The sequence below is a fragment of the Saccopteryx bilineata genome, chromosome 3 (assembly GCF_036850765.1).
Source record: "Saccopteryx bilineata isolate mSacBil1 chromosome 3, mSacBil1_pri_phased_curated, whole genome shotgun sequence".
In the NCBI taxonomy this organism is placed as follows: Eukaryota; Metazoa; Chordata; class Mammalia; order Chiroptera; family Emballonuridae; genus Saccopteryx; species Saccopteryx bilineata.
In genome coordinates this window covers 67864702-67877858 of record NC_089492.1, presented here as the reverse complement: position 1 = coordinate 67877858, position 13157 = coordinate 67864702, and the positions used below count along the sequence as shown (strand labels likewise).

Sequence of the window (13157 nt, the reverse complement as noted above, 5' to 3'; positions counted from 1 at the left end):
AGCAATATTATTATCTCGAGTGAGGAAAATTTCATAGTGCATCTTTCTGATGGTACACAGGATGAATTCAAATAGTGTCCATAATTATGGGTCTGTGAACAACTGATAGCTTTTGAATCTAACACCAAAAAGTCAGATCTAGATTAATATGCAGTTGAATTTGGCCAACTTTTAAAATGGAAATGATTAAAATTTAAAAATAAGTTTTCATATATGCTTTTTAAGAATAAAAACCAACCAAGGAAAATGATGGATTTTTAAATTTCTAATTATTTGAAATAAAAAATAAACTAATTTAAAACACCAAATATATTTTAACATTGTGTGTGTATGTAAAATTAGTTTTATATTTATATAAAACATTAAACTTACTTAAACTCATTATATTCAACAGAAGAGCAGAATAGATCCTGTCATTAGAACTCTTTGAAATTCTGGCATTAATTTTTCTGTTTAAGAAGGCTTGAAATGTAATTTATTTGCATGAAAACAGTAAAGGTACAAATGAAAGGCAGGACTAGACCCAGACTGTTGTTAGTGGGTAGTATAAAAACTTTCTTTTAAACACATCTGGGGTGGAGGACAAATATAATATCAGTGCATCATTTGAGGAAAATGATTTATTTTTTATGATTGTTTATATCAGTGGCAGTCAACCTGGTCCCTACCGCCCACTAGTGGGCATTCCAGCTTTCGTGGTAGGCAGTAGCGGAGCAACCAAAGTATATATAAATAAAAAGATAGATTTAACTATAGTAAGTTGTTTTATAAAGATTTATTCTGCCAAACAGCGAAAATCTGACATATAAAGTACTTGGTAAGTAATTATTATTATATGCTTTAACTTGCTGTAACTCTGCTTTATAAATTTTATAAAGTAAAGTTACTTCCCTACTTTATAAATCACCATTACTGTGGAACTGGTGGGTGGTTAGAAAATTTTACTACTAACAGAGATACAAAAGTGGGCGGTAGGTAGAAAAAGGTTGACTACCCCTGGTTTATATGAACCTATTTATTCTGGATGCTTCTCATCCAATGCAATCTGCAAAGCTTTCTCTAGAAGCAACTTACCACTTACAACAGCCACTTCCTTCCCCACACACACAATGAGCTTCAAGGGCCACTTTCTAAAATACCGTACACAAGCCAGCATTGTATGAGGAATCTCGGTTTCCAAGGACAGCCACATACTTCATGGTTTATTAGAATCCTTTCTAATCTCTATAGCTTTTTCATGACACAACCAGAAGAATATCACATTTTTATGAATCATTTTTAGAATTTATAGGAGTTTCTATGAGAAATTTAGTTGATTCTGGGAAAACTGTTTCGAGTACAGATTAATATAATTAAAAGAATTCATCAGGTTGACTGAGTAGCCATTCTTGTGTTCCAGGCAGTCCTTGGAGAGCAATAAATGTTTATACTGATCTTTAATGTTTTATGTATTTAGCATAACATATAAAAATGGATTTGCAATGGAGTCACTTTACATGTACATTTAACTTACACAAAATCTCTGCACATAGTCAGAAAAGAAGAGGTCACTGTTAACTGGTTGTTTAAGTAGTGCAAGCAGTTTTGCCCACCATTCAACCTGCTGAGTATATGCACCAGCAGTAATCAGAGTGGTCATGAGGTGGGGAACAGATCTTACTGGGTTTTGGTTCCCTTGTGCCAGTGGAACAGGCTTTACGTGTAGCATTGCCCCTACATAACCTGCGTCATTCGGGACTCAAAGAGGCAGAAATGTGCTCTGGAAGAAAAACTGGCTCTGTTGCCCTTGGATAGGATATCAGATGAGGTACCTTCCCAAGGAGTTTCAAAGATCATTTGTCTGTCTATCTGTACCATAGGATGCTAACTTTGGGACTTAACCCTCACCTGAGATGTGTCTCTCATATTTGATGCTTCTGTCTTTTGTTTGAAATGAGTGGCTAAACTAACTAGAAAATGCCCTTGTAATTGTTCTAACAATCCATTAGGAATTCCCTAGAAAATGGATCCCTATTATATTTGCCATAAACTGGAAAAACCTTAGCAAATCCAACCTCTACCTGGGGAATGGGAATGTATATATAGAATAAAACTGTAAACCCTTTTGCTTAACTGTATACCTCATATCGGATGTAAACAATTTCGTCTGAGTTGCCAGTGTAGACGAAAGGGTTAGTTGTGGTCAGGATTCGAAGTCCATTCAGTGACTTTGAAGAAATTGCCTAACTTGTATTTTTCTACCTACACATCAAGAAAATCATTCTTATTACTTTCTTCACTAGAAAGTAATCCTAGTGTTTAGCCATTTTCTTGTGTGGTTGGCACTGCCTGATTTTCAGTACTTGGCACATTAGGTAGGATCTTCTTAAAAGAATATGAAAATCAGCTGGGCTTTCTGGAAGAAAAGTACATACTAGGTAGAACCTGGTGGTGATATTTACCTTATTATTTTTATGTTGGTAATTGAAATGAAGTTATTTTCATAAAGGGGAAGCCCTTTAAAAAACATTTTAAGGGCTTCTGTGAAGTCAGGTTGATAGGTGCTGTGTCTGGGGGCAGCCTGTTTTCATTCTGCTTCCCTACATTTTTGTCATCTAAGCTGATGCGTTACAGAAAAAGCCGGAGTTCTTCGAAACTGGAAGTATAAGCAGGAAAAAGTACCAGTCAGGTTGAAAAGGCAACGCTGCCTGACCTGTGGTGGCGCAGTGGATAAAGCGTCAACCTGGAAATGCTGAGGTCACTGCATTTCCAGGGCGGTGGAAAAACCCTGGGCTTGCCTGGTCAAGGCACTTATGGGAGTTGATGCTTCCAGCTCCTCCCCGACCTTCTCTCTCTGTCTCTCTCCTCTCTAAAATGAATAAATAATTTTTAAAAAATTAAAAAAAAAAAAGGCAACGCCAAGCTGTTCATTGTTGCCACAAGCTGGTTTTGCGTTTCACTTCCTGCTCTTTAAAAATAAAAAGTCCTAGCCCTGGCCAGTTGGCTCAGCGGTAGAGCGTTGGCCTGGCATACAGGAGTCCCAGGTTCGATTCCCGGCCAGGGCACACAGGAGAGGCTCCCATTTGCTTCTCCACCCCTCCCCCTCTCCTTCCTCTCTGTCTCTCTCTTTTCTTCCCACAGCGAGGTTCCATTGGAGCAAAGATGGCCCGGGCGCTGGGGATGGCTCTGTGGCCTCTGCCTCAGGCGCTAGAATGGCTCTGGACGCAACAGAGCTACGCCCAAGAGGGGCAAAGCATCGCCCCCTGGTGGGCATGCCGGGTGGATCCCAGTCGGGCGCATGCGGGAGTCTATCTGACAGCCTCTCCGTTTCCAGCTTCAGAAAAATGGGGAATAAATAAATAAATAAATAAATAAATAAATAAATAAAAAGCCCTAAAAGGGAATCACCATTTACTGAAGACTGAGGTAATATAAACTAGGATCACATTATCTACTAGCATTTGCTATTGTCATTTCTTAGGGAAATTAACCACAAAACCTAGATCTGGACTGTAAGTCATTGATTAATTAGAATAAACATACTCATCATTAATTAAATTATTGACATAAAATAAGGGAATTTATAAATTGCCAATAAATCACAATAATGGAAGAAAGCTTTTTTTCTAATTCAGTGGTATCTCTTTTTACAGATGAGGAAATTGGGAACCAAGAAATAAAGTTACATGGTCTTTGTCAATTTAATTTTTAAAAAGATGGTCCATTAACTGTTGGGCCTGAGGTGGTTGTGTATGGCACCGTTTGTTTGGCTGTGGTACCTTAGACCAGTTAGGTCTGTAATTGCGTGGGCCTGTGGTGCCCACTCATGGAGTGGGGCTGGATAAACTCTTCTGTTGTTAACTGCAGCCTGGCAGTGAGCTGGACAACTTGGAGGAGATTTTGGATGATTTGCAGAATAGTCAATTACCACAGCTTTTCCCAGACACGAGGCCTGGCGCCCCTGCTGGATCAGTTGACAAGCAAGCCATCATCAATGACCTCATGCAACTCACAGCTGAGAACAGCCCGGTTACACCTGTTGGAGCCCAGAAAACAGCATTGCGAATTTCACAGAGCAGTAAGTATGAGATATTGATAGCTATGCCATATAATCACCATCAGAAATGGGGGACTATTCAAATCTGATGCAAACGGCTTAGTCACCTAAGGTTTTTATGGTCAGATAGCACCATCTACTGTCCTGGTCCTTAAACAGTGCTAGAAGTGGATCCTCGGGAACATAGCTTCTCAGCCTTCTCTTGTGGTTAATTTAATGTGGAGCAAGGCTGGCTGATCTATATAGATTAAGTTCTTTAGAAAATTGTCATATATTTCCCTGCATTTCAGTTACTTTCTTCAGGAATGGAGTTTAAAATAGACTTTGTGTGTTTTAATATATAAGTGAGTGCCTAAAATATAGAAAAGTAGAAAATTATGCTTTTTAGTAATAATAGTCTACTCAACATTCTCAAAATATTTAATCATTATACATATATGAAAGGGTTACACATGAAAACATCTTTTCCCATCTCTTAGGACTCCTCATATAAATAGCAATTTTACATGGAATGTTTTCTAAGTGCATTTAAAGTTTGGTTAGTTTGATGTAAACCTTGAAGACCTTATAAACTACAGTTGTATCATTTGTTTTATTTATTTTAAATTTTATTTAGGTAAGTTTAAGATGAGATCTTCCTTCACTATGAACACTTTGTTTACAACCTTAATAAGTGCCCAATAGTTTGGATGGAAGAAAATATTTTGCCTGGTCCTAGAACATACTTTATAGAAAGATAAATAATCTCCTTAGAGTTACATTGGTGAACAGAATGATTTTTTTCCTCTTCCAATACAGTTTGGCACACAGCTTAGTATTGGTTCTCAAACCAGAAATGGCACCTATCAACCAAATCACCAGAGAGCTTTATTTACTAGATCTTTTCTCAAGCGAATCCTGATCATTCCAAAAAACGTAAAATGAAGTAGAATGTTTGCTGTTCTCTCTCAAACCTGCCTATTTCTTGGGGAGTGGAGGGTTACTAATGGACCATGGGAGATCACAAAGTCAGAGTGCAGAAGTAAGTAAGAAGCATACTAGAAAGTTTATGCTTCTTAACCAGAGGTAGTAAAGAAAGACAAACTGTGTGTAAACTCATGGTTTCCCCTTCATCTCTGCTAATGGTGTTCAGATTTTTTTTTCAGTTTAACTGCATAACTAAACCTTAGGAAATCACAAGTAAGCATGTATGTAATTTCTATTCTAAGCCCTAATTCTAATAAATTTTTTTTTTTGGTATTAAGAACCTTTTCTTTTAAATGTTCTATTTCATACTATATTTATATATTTCAAGGAAAACTAAAGTACTTGGTATTAAATAATAAGTAAGCACTACAAATTGTAATTTATAATATTTTAGTAATCAGATTACTGGTTGTCTGTGTGATAGTACTCTGCATGGTGTAGTGCTTATTACATAATAAATTCTTGGGAACTAATCCTAAGGATCATTTCAAATCTAAATATACCTGTTCTAAAAAGCTGTATTTAGAAGATTAAAGATTAGGGCCCTAAGTGTTAATAATTGCTTCAGGTAGCAGAGTTCACACTTGAAGATTTTCACTTCCAATGAAATTCGACACTTTTACACTAATGCTATTCCTGGGCAACTCCAGTGAAGACGTGATAGTCTAATCTCCAAACGCCTGTTTCGGGTTTGGTGCTGTGAGCAGGGGATGCTTATAGCCTCATAGCTGTGACAAAGCAATACTTTTATTTTTGAATAATATAACATGAAAAAAAACATATTAGTGGTTTACTTAGCAAATACAAATGAATATTAGCCTGACCAGGTGGTGGCGCAGTGGATAGAGCAAGGACTGGGACGCAGAGGACCCATGTTCAAAACCCCGAGGTTGCCGGCTTGAGCATGGGCTCATCCAGCTTGAGCAAGGGGTCACTTGCTCTGCTGTAGCCCCCTGGTCAAGGCACATATGAGAAAGCAATCAGTGAACAACAAAGGTGCCGCAACAAATTGATGTTTCTCATCTCTCTCCCTTCCTGTCTGTCTGTACCTGTCTGTCCTTCTCTCTGTCTCTGTCACACAAGAAAATACAATTGAATATTAAAATTAGTATTGGGGAGAAAAATATATGGTAAGTGATAGACGTGCTCTCTTTTTTTTCTCTCTCTCTCTTTTTGGATGGAGGTAAATAATTAAATTAGTTGCCTGTCAATTAGATTATGAGATTTTGACGTGTGTTTTTTGTCAGAATTTGTCTTTTATGTAGGCAGTTGGTCCCTGATATGCATCTCTTTGTTATTTTACAGAGGACATTTTCCCTAAACACTACTTCTGTTGCAATTTTTTTCTGTTATTTAATATTAACCTTCAATTTTTATTTGTTCTCTCCTTAGCTTTTAATAACCCACGACCAGGGCAACTGGGCAGGTTATTGCCAAACCAGAATTTACCACTTGACATCCCATTGCAAAGCCCAACTGGTGCTGGACCCTTCCCACCAATCAGAAACAGTAGTCCCTACTCAGTGATACCTCAGCCAGGAATGATGGGTAACCAAGGGATGATAGGAAACCAAGGAAATTTAGGGAACAGTAGCACAGGTAAGGGCTCAAATGCACTGTTACTTTACTGGGTTACTTAACTGCATCATGTTAGAATCTAACATGTGAACGTAAGAAAAATCTACAGATTTTCACTACGGGAGTGGTGTATGAAGCATCGGGGAGCATTCCAGGAAGCTGACCGTTCTGTTCTGGGGTGGTTACCTTCACGAGGTTGCTAATCCTATAGCATAGGCTTATTTTACTTCTCTTGCAGCCACTGTTTGAGTCATGGCGGTGTTGTGTGTGAAATAATTGGCAATTGCCATCTTCTTGTAATAATCTGCTGATAACCCGAAAACTTCCTAATAATTGGTGATTTGTTCGGAGGATTTCAGAATGAAATTTTAAAATTCAGCCAACCTTTCACACTTGTAAATGATACAGTTCTCATTCAGAAAAATGTTAATTAAAAATTAAAAACTTAAACAGTAACCTGCCTGACCTGATAGTAACTGGCCTAGGGCTTCGTTTTGAAGCTACCTATGGTCTGGTTTGGCCTTGAGCTGCAGTTTAACTTGAGGTGTCTGCCAGGTTGCCCGAGCACATTCCTGAATGGTAGTCACTGTCATAGTAGCTGCCATATTGCCAGACCTTCATCCGATTCAGGCTGGAGATACTGCAGCAGCCTGGTTGCTGCAGCCACCACGTCCTGTGCCCTGCACATCTGTGTGTCACAGATGCAGTAGGAGGCCACATTTCTAATAAAGAACTTGCAGTTTACAGCTTTCTTCCTTTGTCACAATGAGGTACTAAAGACAAAGGTATTAAAAGAATAGATATTATCAAAAGAACTTAAATTAGTGGGTGTTTAATTTTTGTTTTGGGATTTATTTGAGTTGGGGGTCTTGTTTTTGTTTTTGGGGTTTTTTTAGTGTGTAATCCCTGTAAATGTTTGCCATTTAGATAGTTAACTGAAAATAAGAGTTCAATTTAAGAGGAGAAGTTGGATTTTTTTTAACTTTCTGTTGTTGATAAACAATTTATGGGAAATGTAAACTGTGCTTATATGAAAATAGTTTATTCATGCCCTGGCCAGGCAGCTCAGTTGGTTAGAGTGTCATCTGATTTGCCACAGTTGTCGGTTCCATCCCCAGTCAGGGCACACACAAGAGTCAACCAATGAATGCATGAATAAGTACAACAACCTCTCTCTCTCTCTCTCTCTCTCTCTCTCTCTCCCTTTCTCTCTCTCTTCCTCTCTCCCTCTTTTCCTATCTCCCTCTCTCTCTCAAAAGAATTAATAAATAAAAACTTTAAATAGTTTAGTCATTCAACAAATATTTATTGGGTGCCTGTCATAAATGCCAGGCACCTACTACTTTACAAGTTTATATACTCAAGAAACAGTGCCATTTTAATTTTACATTATTTTTAAGATAAAGTATTGATTTAAATAAATAAAATATTGGTTTATTTAAAATTCTATAAGAGAAAAGGACCAATGATTTATTTCAAGTGGCTTATTATTAGCAGAATTCAAGAAGATCTGAGTTCTTGTGAGAATCTTAAGAATTTGGAGCCATACCATACTCAAGTCTGGGCAGCCTGGAGGTCACTGGTGTTCAGGCTGTCGCTGTACAGTTAGTCTCCTGTGCTTTACTGAAAAGAAAAGCACTGAGAACACCCCAGTTACAAGTGCAGAAATATTGCTGAATTATGGATGCTTTTTTCTTCTGCTTCTAGGCTTTCTATAATCTTGCTATGTTATTTAGATAATAGATTTTTGGAAAGCTAACATACCTATTCTCCCATGATATCTTTATATACGTAATTTAAATCTAATCTTATAGTGGTTTTTAAAATATATATTATAATATTGTTCGGACTTTTTCAGTCTAATGAGATGTCCTTCACTCTTAATTACACTAATGGAGTGCATTCTCATTTTACCAGTGAAAATCCACCCACAATCCTAGTCTCTCTCCCTTTCTTATATCCACCTCATCTTAGTGTTTTTTATTGTGATTAAAGTAAATGAAAGCATGCCATGTATCTGAAAGCAGAACTTTTACACATCTGTTATAAACATTTCAAAATGAAGGGTCCTTCCTCACTTGGGGCTTTTCTAGAACCTTAAGAATCAAAAATACCAGGTCTTAGCAGATCTGTGGCTGTCACCAGCATCCCTGAGGCCAGGCCAGAGAGAGCTAATTCTTGATCCTGCTTGCTAGTGTTGTGCTCTTACTGTTACATGTGGTCAAATAACTATGAATATCTCAAGCATAATGGATTTTTACAAATCTCTCCCAACCCATTCTCGATCTATAATCAGAAATGTGGTATTCTGGGCATGTTGAGGTAATAGGAGTTCACTGGCCTTGTCTACAAAGAATTGTGTAAAAAGAAGTGGTGACTTCTGCACACCGTATAGGCTAGGCTCCCTTGAACAGTTCTGAAGCTCTTAATGACGTGCAACACTCTGAAAGGGATGAGGACAGGCTTCATGGATGGTCTGCAATTTTGGTTTGTAATTAGAGTATTGATTATTGGTGTTTTACCTTGTTCCTATAACCTCACCTCCCTTTTGGAAAGTAAAGCATTGACGTGTGTATCAGCTAATGTGATTCACTTCCTGAGGAAGGAAGTTGAGGTTATCCACACGCCACAGCACCTGCTTCTAAGTACATAGGGGAACAATACTAACAGCTTTTCCGAACTATAGAGTGGCAAGTCCATGTTGTAAAAAACTTTGTAGTAATCGCAACTCTCATCCAAGGGCTCGTATCTGTCCCCGCAAGGGCCTCAGCTGTTGAGCTAAGTGCGTATTACAGGCTGATTATCGCAGAGTCAGAGTGTCTGGTGTGTGTGCGCTGAGTATGTTTTCAGTTCCTGCATCTCTCAGGTGTTTTTGGCTTGCCTTCAGGGATGATTGGTAGTAATGCTGCCCGGCCCACCATGCCATCGGGGGAGTGGGCACCACAGAGTTCTGTGAGAGCCACCTGTGCTGCTACCACCAGTGCCATGAACCGACCCATCCAAGGAGGTATGATTCGGAACCCAACCGCCAGCCTCCCCATGAGACCCAACAGCCAGCCTGGCCAGAGGCAGATGCTGCAGTCTCAGGTCATGAATCTAGGTAAGGCAGTCTTGCTCATGGCTTTTAACCTGTATACTTCCTTACAGTAACAGCTCCATAAGTTCTTCCAAGATAAGCTCTTGATTTGCGGTTTAGGTAATCCCCCCATGTCAAACTGTCATAAGTGTGATTTTGCTGGAACTTTGTATAGACTCTCAAAAGTTTTTCAGTTACTTATAAGAACCAACTACCTTTATGATGTTTTATTTTCATTAAATTACCTAATTTCAGCTTTGGGGCAGAGTGAATTAGAGTGTCTCATGATAAATGTTATATTTTAGAGAAGCGTTTAAGCTACAGCTGTGGTTCCCGACTCGGGGTGAACATCAGAATCATCTCAGGATCTCCCAGTGCAGATTCCTGGGCCACTAACCTGCAGTGTTTACACCAGACTTTCCTAGTCTTGTAGAATATCTCAGAGGTGGTGAGGATCAGGAGAACTCTATTTGGATACAGTTCACATTATTAAAATGAATAGTACATTGTATGACTCCATTTATATGAAATGTCCAGAAGAGCCAAATTCTTCTGTAGAGAAAGAAAGTAGATCAGTGTTTACCTAGGACTGGAAGGGGGGGGGGGGGATGAGCAATGACTCCTAATGGTCATTCTCTGGGTTCTTTTGGCAAGAATGAGAATGTTCTAATCTTGATTGTCATGGTAGTTGTGCAACTCTGCAAATATATTAAACCCACTGAATTATATATTTTAAATGGGTAAATTGTGTGGTATGTGAATTATATCTCAATAAAAGCCATTATTTTTTAAAAATTAAAAATAATGACATATTAACCTTCCCCTTATCTTGTACATTAGCATAATTCAGATAAGTTAATGCCATGTACTGTTTGATATACTTAGGTATTGCGCCGTGGGTAGGAGCTAAAGTGTAAAGGGAACGGTGCCAGGATTGTTTTGAGAAGATCGTGCAGAATCCTCATTCCACTTCTGGCAGCAGTTTTCTTACCTAGCACTTCATTGCTCAGTGCACCTGGGCATATTTTTTCTGAAAGATGACATTTCTATCGCCTTTCTACAGAGAACATACTTTGAGTTAATGAGTGGTTCCCAAATAAATTCATATCATTTGGGGATTACATAGAAAATGACCAGAATTCCATGCAAAATTAAACTGGGAAATTTTATTTTTATTTATTGATTTGAGACAGAGAAAGGGTGGGGGGAGCATCAACTCATAGGAGTAGCTTCTTGTCTGTGCCTTCACTGGGGTTTGGAACTGGTGACCTCAGAGTTCCAGGTCAATGCTTTATCCACTGTGCTACCCAGGTCAGGCTTTTCTTTTTTTCTTTTCTTTTTGTTTTTCTTTTCTTTTCTCTCTTTCTTTCTCTCTCTCTCTCTTTCTTTTTTTCTTCGTTACTGATTTTTGGGAGAGAAAGAGACAGAAACATCAATCTGTTCCTGTATATACCCTGACCAGGGATTGAACCAGCAAATTTTGTGCTTTAGGATGATGCTCTAACCAACTCAAGCTATTTAGCTAGTGTGAGAAATTTTTTATATCTTCCTCCATTTGAACATCATCATAATAATCTGGCCAGGTAGCTCAGTTGGTTAGAGCATCATCCCAAAATGCCAAGGGTGCAGGTTCGATCCCCAGTCAGGGCACACACAAGAATCAACCAGTGAGTGCATAAATGAATGGAACAATAAATAGATGTTTCTCTCTGTCTCTCTCTCTCCCTCTCTCTGTACCTCTCTCCCCCTTTCTCTCTCTCTAAATCAATACAGTTTACAAATTTAAATAAATAAATACTTTATATCTAATATAAGGATAGAAGGAATATTAATGTATTCTCAATCTTTCTTTGCCAAAGGGCACTTCTTCTGGCTTTTGAGCCTGAAATACAACTCTGAGTTTTGCTGCATGGCTGAATTTCTCCAATTATTAATAAAATTTTTAAAAAGCCGGGAACTCCATAAGAAATTTATTGTAATGGAAGACAAGTCTACAGACAGTGATAATAAAATCCTTAAAAAGCTCACATCATCAATTAGCCTTAAACCTCTAAAAAGAGAGCATCTAAGTCTGAGCTGCTGGCCTCCTCTCTGCTCCTTGCTCCCTCAGTGGAAGAGCTCACTGAATTACCATGCGCTCAGATGTGCAGATCAGCACCTCCCATGAGTGTGGCGCAGGGCCCTGGCGCTCTTTCAGAAGGGGCCTGCCAGGCCCTGGCCGGTTGGCTCAGCGGTAGAGCATCGGCCTGGCATGCGGGGGACCCGGGTTCGATTCCCGGCCAGGGCACATAGGAGAAGCGCCTATTTGCTTCTCCACCCCCCCTTCCTCTCTTTCCTCTCTGTCTCTCTCTTCCCCTCCCACAGCCGAGACTCCATTAGAGCAAAGATGGCCCCGGCGCTGGGGATGGCTCCTTGGCCTCTGCCCCAGGCGCTAGAGTGGCTCTGGTCGCGGCAGAGCGTCGCCCCCTAGTGGGCGTGCCGGATGGATCCCGGTCGGTCGCATGCGGGAGTCTGTCTGACTGTCTCTCCCTGTTTCCAGCTTCAGAAAAATACAAAAAAAAAAAAAAAAAAGAACAGCAGAAGGGGTCTGCCAGGTCAAAACTACTTTCATAATAATACTAAGACACTTCTCCTTCCTCACTCTCATTCTCTCTCTGGGACATGGAATATGGAAACAGATAGGAGATTCTGGCTCTCTTCTATAAATTTTTTTAATTGATTTTAGATAGGAACATTGACTTGTTGTTCCACTTATTTATGAATTTATTGGTTGATACTTATATGTGCCCTGACCAGGGATGGAACCCACAACCTTGGAGCATAGGGTCGGCCCTCTAAGCAACTGAGCTACCTGGCCAGGGCCTCTGACTCTTTCAATCCAGAAAATAAAGTGATTTGCCAAAGTGTAAAACAGTGCCAGTAAAAGGTGTTTGTTTTTCATTCAAAATTATTTGCATTGACATATACTGGATTCATTATGACTTTTAAATGAGTTAGGAATCATTTTTTCTATTCACCAGTAATAATTTTCAATACAATAAATATCATTAAGCTACAACCCACATGAAAAAAATTTTTTAACAGATTATCAAGGGTCCTAAGTGCAAGAAGTTTAGAACTGCTGCTCTAGAGTCCTGAAGTAGGCGACTGGCCTTATTTCTGTATCAGAGCAAGAAGTGTCTTATTATTTTCGCTTAATTATTACTCCTTTTGTCATTTCATTTTCTAAAAACCAGATATTTCACTTTATTGCATAGCAGAAATAGATACTTCCCTGATTACAAGTTGTAAGATTTTTTGGATTTTGTCTTCACCTTTTTTAGGGCCATCTGAATTAGAGATGAACATGGGGGGACCCCAGTATAGCCAACAACAAGCTCCTCCAAACCAGACCGCCCCATGGCCTGACAGCATCCTGCCTATAGACCAGGCTTCCTTTGCCAGCCAAAACAGGTGAGTCCTGAGCCCCCTGGAGATCCAGGAGAACCGTGTGTATGAGTT

The 13157-nt window shown here is 39.2% G+C and overlaps 1 protein-coding gene across 10 annotated transcripts in view; it reads left to right on the top strand.

The window, feature by feature from the left end:
• NCOA2 (nuclear receptor coactivator 2) overlaps positions 1-13157 on the top strand; it is a 315226-nt gene that overhangs the window by 278449 nt on the left and 23620 nt on the right. For 9 of the 10 annotated variants that reach the window (XR_010730241.1, XM_066266294.1, XM_066266291.1 and 6 more), the window contains 4 exons: positions 3847-4057; positions 6395-6601; positions 9468-9680; positions 12980-13109. Coding sequence is in view for 9 of the 10 variants with exons in the window: in XM_066266294.1 (XP_066122391.1) it covers positions 3847-4057; positions 6395-6601; positions 9468-9680; positions 12980-13109 (761 nt within the window). In the remaining variant the exon portion in view is untranslated. The remainder of the gene's footprint in view (positions 1-3846; positions 4058-6394; positions 6602-9467; positions 9681-12979; positions 13110-13157) is intronic. The other variant, XM_066266295.1, reaches the window with a different exon arrangement.